Genomic DNA, 8,973 nt, shown 5'->3' on the forward strand with positions numbered 1-8,973 from the left:
CATGGTTTCGAGAAAAATGCGTGTAAAGTTTTGTGTACGGTTCCGTCCAATGTTGTTCATAAAATAAAAGTCAAATTTGTTGAAAAATGTCAGGCAATATTTTTGAAATATTATACATTTAGAAAATGCTGATTTTTTTTTCAAAATTTAAACATTGTCCTCAATTTTGGGTTCGACGGTTTTACACGCGCGCTCGGTCATATTTGTTTTCGAGGAGTTTTGTACCAACGGCTTTGAATAGGTATTCTTAAAATTTCAGATTATCAAAAAAAATATTTTCATGACAAAAATTCCTTGGCCACTTAAAAAAAGCTACCCTCCTGTTATAACAATTCATCACAAAATACAAAACTCCCCGTTCCTCGGGGACGAGCATAGCGTAGTTGGTCAATCGATTGCAGTGTACGCAGTTCACCTGGGTTCGATTCTCAATCTCGCACATAGGGTTAGAGATTTTTCCAAAAGAGATTCCTCCAACCCGAAAAGAGGCGAATGACCATAAAGTTAAAACCTCTATAATCAAAATTAAAAAAAAAATCCCCATCCCTTATATAATAATACGTTATTTTATGGATGGACTCTAAATGTTTTCATTGTTTGTTTTCTCTTTTTATTAATGTAAGGCTGCTATTTTTTCATCAGTTTTACCATTTCTCAATGTTTTTGCTATTGTTCAAAATGTAGATTTTTTTTGTTTTCTGGTTTATTTAATTTTTATTTTCGTTTTTGTTTTTATTCTCATTGTATTTTCAATATGGTTTCCCACATATCTATTTTTCCGTTTTTCAGTGCTCCTCTGTTTTGATCATTTTATATTTCGTTTTTTACATTTCAACTACATAGTTGCATAATTTGGTTATTTTTCTTTTTTTTTTCATTTAGTATTTTTCCGAATTTTACATTTTGTCGTATTTGTTTTAAGTATTTGTGCAATTTTTCTCTATGTCTATTTGTTTAAATTTTTCTCTTAGTATTTTTATTTATTTTATTCTCTATTTTTCATTATTTTTCCATTTTGTACTTTATTTTTGCGCCCTTTACTATTTTTGATATAAGTCTCATGGCTTTCCATTATTTCTTTTCTCCACTTTTTACCTCTTAAGGTCACATCCACATTTTGTGCATAGCGATTCTGACACTAAAACAGTGCCTCATACGCTAAAGTCACAATCGCTCATTTTCCATTTGTTCCTTTTTGCATTTTTCCATTCGTTGTTTCGTCATTTTCATTATTTTCTTTTTCTTTTGTTTTGTTTATTGTGCTCTTTTGTTAACATTCTGATTTTTTCCATTTGTTTCATTTTTGTATATTTCTTCATTTTTTATTTCTGACATTGTTTCAGTTTGACTATTTGAATAGTTTCTCTACTTTCTTTTTTAATTGTACCATTTCTATTTTTTCCGATTTAGTAAATATTTTCCATTTCGCCGCATGTTTTAAATTTAAAGTCTGATGAAGACGAGACGATCTCTTTCGTCCATCATTTTTGACTCGCATAATTTAATCGTGTTTGTTTTTTTGGTTTTCTCACAGTTTTATCCCATCGTCCGTTTGTTTTGAATGCCGTCCACCGTGGTAGAACCGTTAGCGTCGTATGATTCAGATGAGTTTGATTCGTCTAAACACAGAATAGTACATGGAACGTAATATGACACGAAAAAGAAACGCCACAAGCAGCCGAACGCGCCTTTAAACGATGCGGAGAACCTTCTCCAGCAGAGCAATCTGTACTCTGTGCTGTAGGGCATTGCAAAAAAAACTTTTTTTTGAATTCTCAAAGGCCCCCCCTCTCATATTGTGACAAATGTCAAAGTAAGCTCAGATTCCAAATTTCACATCATTTGGACAATTTTAGACCCCCGCCCACTTCGCTTGACTTTTTTTGAAATTGGTACTATGGGAAAATATGGAGGAAAACTACATTAAATGCTCTAACTTTTGAAGTAGCAATCAGAAAATTACAATTTATACCTCTTTTGAAAGGAAATAATCTAAGTATTTGAATGAAGATATATTTGTTTCTTGAAAAATACGGGAAAGTGGGGCACTGGGTCATTTTGACCCCAAAATCCCCTATTTTTAATGATTTTTCTGCTCCGTGATGCAAATCATACATATTTTGTAGTTTTTCTAATGTGAAAAAATCTCAGAAATCGAACGGAACCATTTTGACCTTAGTTCGAATACGAGAAGTTGGCGTTATAGGGCTTTTTGTCAGTCATATTAAATTTTATCATTTTCTCATGCATATATCTCTATTATTCTTCAATCAATTTTCATAAAATGTAACTTATTGAACGTGTAAAATTCTGAGGAATAAAACAAAAATAAAAACGTTAAAGGTAAAATTCAGAAACATCAAACTTTTTGATATTTACTCTACAAATCTCATTTTTTTCATTATTTGTCATAATACCTCAACTTCCCCTATTTTTCCAGGAATGTAACTTTTCTCATGTAATCCCTAAGCATATTTTACACTAAAAGTAGTAAATTAAATAAGAATTTTGTTGTTAAATGGAGTTAATATGTGCGATTTTATGATAAAAATGTGAAATCGACACTATATGTCAGATAATTTGAGGTTCCTGAATTTTACCGGTAACGAATCTATTTTTGTTATGATCCTAAGGATTTTCCACGTTCAACAAGGTATAGTTTATGAAAATTGAGTGAAGAATAATAGAGATATATTCACGAGAAAATGATGAAGGTTAATATTAATGTCAAAAGGCCATTTAACCCCAACTTCTCGTATTCGGACTAAGGTCAAAAGGGTTCCGTTAGATTTCTGAGATTTTTTTACATTAGAAAAACTACAAAATATGTATGATTTTCATCACGGAGCAGAAAAATCATTAAAAATAGGGGATTTTGGGGTCAAAATGACCCAGTACCCCACTTTCTCGTATTTTTCTAGAAACAAATATATCTATATTCAAATACTAAGATTATTTCCTTATAAAAGAGGTAAAAATTTTAATTTTCTGATTGCTACTTCAAAAGTTATAGCATTTAATGTATTTTTCCTCCATATTTTCCCATAGTACCAATTTCAAAAAATTTCAAGCGAAGTGGGCGGGGGTCTAAAATTGTCCAAATGATGTGAAATTTGGCATCTGAGCTTACTTTGACATTTGTCACAATATGAGAGGGGGGGCCTTTGAGAATTCAAAAAAAAGTTTTTTTTGCAATGCCCTACTGTGCTGTCAAAGTAGAGTGGATGTGGTAAAATTGTCGTAAAGGGCGCTTTTTTGCCCAGTAGAAGACATCGTCTAAGTTTGACAAGGAGAGGTGTTTCGAAATCCATGGTCTCGCTGCTAGAATAGTATGTTACAGTTTGAAGGAGTTGGCTAAAATTCGGAACATCCTGGATCGTCGCCCTTTGACACGAAAGGTGTTGGAGCTCGAAATACCTAGTTTAGAGCCGCGATGAGTCGTGCCGCAACGCAGCTGACAGCAACAACTCCCGAAATCAACTGTGCCCTAAAAGTCATTCGTCTCGTGGTCTCGTGGGAGCTATATGGGATCGATGTGCAGCTACCCCCAAATGTGCTAGTTGCTGTTGCCGAAGAAAAGTGTGGAATGTTCATCTGATTAAGCCTTTCACTGTGGCACAGTACTCCGCCTTTAGAACCGCATCGAGTAGTTCCGAATCTGGAGCTGCTACCTTTCAACACCGGATCCCAACGGTCAGACACACTTCACATCTTAGCCTTGCCCCACTGCTGCAGCTGCCCTAGGATTATCGTATGTCAGGGTGGTATCCGGTAAAACCGATGGAACTCCGCTAACTGCGAAGCAACTAGTGACTCTGGTGTCCGAGGCAATCCTCATTCTGCGTGCTTGCAAAGCTAGAACGGAAAAGCTTCAGGCTGATATCCCCTACATCAACCAGGGCAGGTAGTGAATTACTGAATATTGCGAATTGCAACGCTTACTGGTTGGAACGAACATATTGAGCTCAGCGATTCTTTTGCAGTACTAGAGCATAGAAAATTATCGTTACTGTGAAGCGTAGCATCACATACCACTTTCTTTAGTATAACCAACTGAAACGCATCAAAGTAATCGGGGTTACTACTACGAAGCAAATTAGCATCCGAGACGGTACAGCAGTCCCATTGAAAAGTTACTCACTTGCCCAAGCTGCTCGGCGATAAGAGAAGTGCATTATCATGGCACGAGCTATGGGGCAACAACTGGCGGGATCGAAATGAAATTATGCTAATCCGGTCATTACAACATACTCGCACCGTATCAACCGAACGAGAACTACCAGATCGGGAGACCATTCTATCATGGACTTCTTTGTCGCAATTGAAAACTCGCATGTTGGGTAGTATTGGAGCAAGACTACTTAAAATATTCCCTGTAGTTATGGTAACTACCAAAAGTCGATTCCCTGGATTTTTTAAAAAGAAAAAGACTAATTCTGCTGCATGTTGTACAGTCCATTTGGAAAATAATTTAAAAGATTAAAGGAAATTGGGACGAAACGAGTAAGAAGACTTTTTCAGGACCCTCCTGTCCGTACCGCGACAAACCCAACTTTTATCTGTTTAACTTCCAACCACCAGACAAGGGAACGCAAATCATCATCTATATTCTTAGCAGCAACTTTCTCAATTAGTCCCCACAGTGAAAAGCTTGGTCCAGAGTCGCCTTTCACTTGTTGCTAATAAATTCTTCTCGTGTGTTTCCTTCCTTGTTTTCCGGACATCCTATCATCGTGTCCTGCTGTGCCTGAACGAAACCCTGCCCCCCCCCTTCCCCTGCTGTTGGTCCAACAACGTTGCTCGGAGCTGGGATGGAGCTGGTCGCTTTCATCGCGATAGTGTGCTGTAAAATGTAATTATGAAAGAGTATTCAATTTTATCTTAGATGTGTGGTGCCATTTTCGTTGTTGTGCAAACGTTGTGCATCTGTTCTACAGCGACACCACGAACCGGACGCATCTTGGTGTGACCACCAGCTCTCGTGCGGGAACCAGTCAGTAGGGAACGAAAATCACACATAACAAGCTTATCTTCCCCTCAACATCACGGTTCTTGAAAAGGTTTCCTTTTTTGGGGTGATGCAAGTCTGGCTTGCTGTTGGTTTATCCGTGTTGAGACCGGGTAGGATGCCCTGGTGTGACTTAGAATGAACATAGTTCCGAGAGCTGTCGACAGGCTGATAAGACTGACTTTGTTGTTCGCTCTTAGGCGTTGCGTGCATGCAGGAAAATGTTGTTTTCCACTCGAGATAACATTGTGCCTAGGTGCATTTAAATTATGAGTACGAGAATGAACAAAAAAAAATCATGTAACTGCATCTGACGAACAGGCATCGCCCTGCTCATTATGCACAGCTCATAAAAACACTCCAAACATGCAAAAAAGCCACTGCTATGATAATGTGTAACATTATTGCATCTATTTTTCGGTCCAGCGATAAACCGGCCCGGCTGTGTTCTGTGGTTAGCCGCGAAATTGATAAGCGGTTCAGAGGTGATGCAAATTATCAATTACCACCGGGTGCAGCAGGTGCCGACTATAAAAGTCCACCCCGGCGCGGTTGGAAACCATCATTCAGTAGTGGTGTTTGACCGACCGACGGTCAGTGGAAAGCGACCATGCGATCGATTTTGGCAGTGACCGCTATTGTCTGCCTGTTTGCTGCGGTGGCAAACGGTAGCTACATGACCAAGGACGTTAAATATGGCGACAAGACGTTCCTCGTGAAGCAAAAAGCCATGCTAGAGATTTTCCAACACATTCATCAACCGGAACTACACACGACGCTGTGGGATGAGTCCAAAAAGTTTGACGTCGAACAGTACCTGGATCACTACACCAATGTGGAAGCTGTGAAAGAATTCCTTCGGTTCTACAAACACGGAATGCTTCCGCAGGAAGAGATCTTCTCTATTCACAACGAACTTCACCGCGAGGAAGTCATCAGCTTGTTCCATCTGTTCTTCTACGCGAAGGACTGGGACACCTTCTACAAGAGCATGGTCTGGGCTCGCTTCCACATCAATGAAGGTATGTTCGTGTACGCACTTACCGTCGCCGTCCTTCATCGACCGGATATGCAAGGAATTGTTCTGCCTGCTCCGTACGAGATCTATCCCTTCTACTTCTTCAACGACATGATCATCAGCAAAGCACAGCGTTACAAAATGCAAGGCTTCTACAAGATGAAAAAAATCAACGACGTCTACACCGCCGTCATTCCGAGCAACTACACTAACTATTACGTCCACACTGGACCGGAACAACGTGTTGCCTACTTCACCGAAGACATAGGCCTCAACTCCTACTATTATTACTTCCACGCAGACTATCCATTCTGGATGGGTGGCAAGGAATTCGGCCTGCACAAGGATCGTCGCGGCGAGTTCTATCTCTACCAGCACCAGCAGTTCCTCGCTCGTTACTATCTTGAGCGTCTTTCCAACGATCTCGGAGTGATTCCTTCATTCTCATGGCACGATCCAATCACCACCGGTTACTATCCCTATCTGCGTTACTACAACGGCGTACCATTCCCGGTTCGTGACAATTATTTCACTGCTTCTATCGACAAGAGCTACCTGCTGGAGGAGATTGAAGACTACGAACACCGTATCATGGAAGCGATCGATCAAGGCTACATTACTCTGCCCGACGGAACCATCGTTAACATCACCACACCGCACGGAATCGAGTATCTTGGCAATCTTATTCAATCCAACGGTGACAGCCTCAACAGCCGCTACTACGGTTATCTCGAAATCCTCGGAAAGTTCTTCCTGGGTGGTTCCTTCAAAGTGTTCAACGAGTATCGCTTTATCCCATCCGTCCTGGAAAAATTCGAAACCGCTATGCGCGATCCAATGTTCTATCAGCTGTACAAACGCATCATCCATTTCTACTACCGCCAGCTGGATCTACTGCCATCATACACCAAAACCGAACTCACCTTCCCTGGTGTCAAGATCGAATCTGTCGAAATGGACAAACTGGTTACCTATTTCGACAAGTTCGACGCCGACATCACCAACGCCGTTGACGTTGAGGTATTCGACGACACTTTGATGAAGTCCAGCGAGATGAAGAAATTCGGCAAAATCGCTCACTACCAGGGTGAAGACTTTGTCATCTACGCTCGAATGCCACGATTGAACCACCTTCCGTTCACCTTCAATTTGAACGTCGTTTCCGATAAAGCCCAGCAGGCTATACTAGTGGTGTTCGTCGGTCCCAAGTATGACCAGTACGGAAACATCTATGGTGTGAACGAAAACCGGGAAAACTTCTTCGAGCTTGATCACTTCCTGGTCGATCTGGTGCCGGGCAAGAACTTGATCACCCGCAACTCGCAGGACTTCAGCTGGTTCGTCAAGGATCGCACCACCTACTTCGAGCTGTACAAACAGATCATGCTGGCGTACACCGGTGCGAGCAAGTTCCCGCTGGACATGTCCGAAGCTCACTGCGGTTTCCCGGCCCGTTTGATGCTACCGAAGGGCAAGAAGGGTGGCATGCCGTTCCAGTTCTTCTTCATGCTGGCACCGTACCACGCACCGAAGATGCCACGCTTCACCGGTTACGATCCCACGCTGTCCTGCGGGGTCGGTTCCGGGGCACGCTACATCGATACGCTGCCGTTCGGTTATCCGTTCGAGCGTAGGATCGACGAGTCGGCGTGGTTCACACCGAACATGAAGTACTACGAGACGATGATCTACCACAAGAGCGAGACGGAGGTGAATGCGGTCGTCGTTTGAGGGAGTGGGGGGCTTTGTTTTGGGTTTTTACTTTTCATGACAGATCGTGTAGTATTAGCTCGATTGGGTTTTCGTCCAAATATATACAGAGAGGTAGGCTTTTAATAGCTACGGGCTCAATCAATGCGTGGTGCTGCAAATTGTAGCGCAGCGGTAACTAACAGTATCACATTCTTTACGTGATAAAACTGGATACTGGTTCAGGATCTAGAAACTAATCAACACTAACTTAGTTAACGGACTAAGCTAGCGTCGGATTGACGCTAGCCTCAAAAAATAAAGACACAATTCGCGTTCCTGAATTTCGTTTTTTTGGGGCTAGCGTCAATCCGGCGCTAGCTTAGTTCGTTAACTAAGTTAGTGTCGGATTCTGACGAGACAAATTCAATAACTAATTTAATGTTCTCCTCAATATTTACTATCAAGTTATCGTATTTTAACTGAAACACCTTCTATCGAACGGTTTCCATTGAATTCAGCACAGACTTTAGAGTCAAGTTCGGACACCTTATTCCAATGTTGGTCTCTGAACCCAAGAAATGTTTCCTAAGATATTCGCTCGTTAACGCCCAAAATTCTTCAATTGGTCGAATTAACGAGCATTTAGGAGGGTTCATTTAGAACGAGCGTAACCTTCTTAGTAGTATACTAATCTACCGCTGATTTCGTGTAATGGCAAAGTGCAAGATCTGGCCAGATAGCAATTGGATCCTTGTGGCTTAATAGAAATCGGTTTTCTAAACATTCTGGCGTATATTTCGCAGTTTATTCGTCGAATCAGGTGTAATGAAGGGTTGCGAAATCTTAGCGCAGCCACAAATAGCTTGCCATTCCAAAACTTCTGATTGGCTCTCGTCCATACTTTCTGGGACAGTTTTAATACACTTTTTGGCACTACAATTTGTCACTGTTTCTACTATTTGTAGTTTGTCGGTTTGAGGTTAAGGGCATTGGATTTATAGTAAAAATTACTTCTTAAATAGTCGAACAAAAATCTATTTCTTGGACGCTTTGAATTTATCTGCAGCTACGCTACTGTCGAGCTCCGAGCAATTTCAACCACCCACACTATTCAAGTGCTCTCTACCGCTCGTGATGTGATGAATCCTTGCATGAGCAGAGCAAACCCAATTTTATTTCTACACTTCAGCGTCCTCCTGCTCTTCACCATTCCGTAATCGCATGTAGCGTCCAAGTGTGAACATACCACCATATC

General features: G+C 41.0%; 1 protein-coding gene across 1 annotated transcript; it reads left to right on the plus strand.

Moving 5' to 3' along the window:
* Positions 1 to 5,575: 5,575 nt before the first annotated feature.
* On the plus strand, positions 5,576 to 7,862 carry LOC131676674 (hexamerin-1.1-like). Its single transcript, XM_058955913.1, has one exon. The coding sequence runs from the start codon at positions 5,619 to 5,621 to the stop codon at positions 7,755 to 7,757; it is 2,139 nt and encodes a 712-aa protein (XP_058811896.1). The 5' UTR covers positions 5,576 to 5,618; the 3' UTR covers positions 7,758 to 7,862.
* The last annotated feature ends 1,111 nt before the right edge of the window (positions 7,863 to 8,973 follow it).

Source organism: Topomyia yanbarensis, chromosome 1 (assembly GCF_030247195.1).
Source record: "Topomyia yanbarensis strain Yona2022 chromosome 1, ASM3024719v1, whole genome shotgun sequence".
NCBI classification, from domain to species: Eukaryota; Metazoa; Arthropoda; class Insecta; order Diptera; family Culicidae; genus Topomyia; species Topomyia yanbarensis.

What these genes read in the sequence shown, in the direction of transcription:
- LOC131676674 (XM_058955913.1), top strand. Translation starts at nt 5,619, where the DNA reads ATGCGATCGATTTTGGCAGTGACCGCTATTGTCTGCCTGTTTGCTGCG.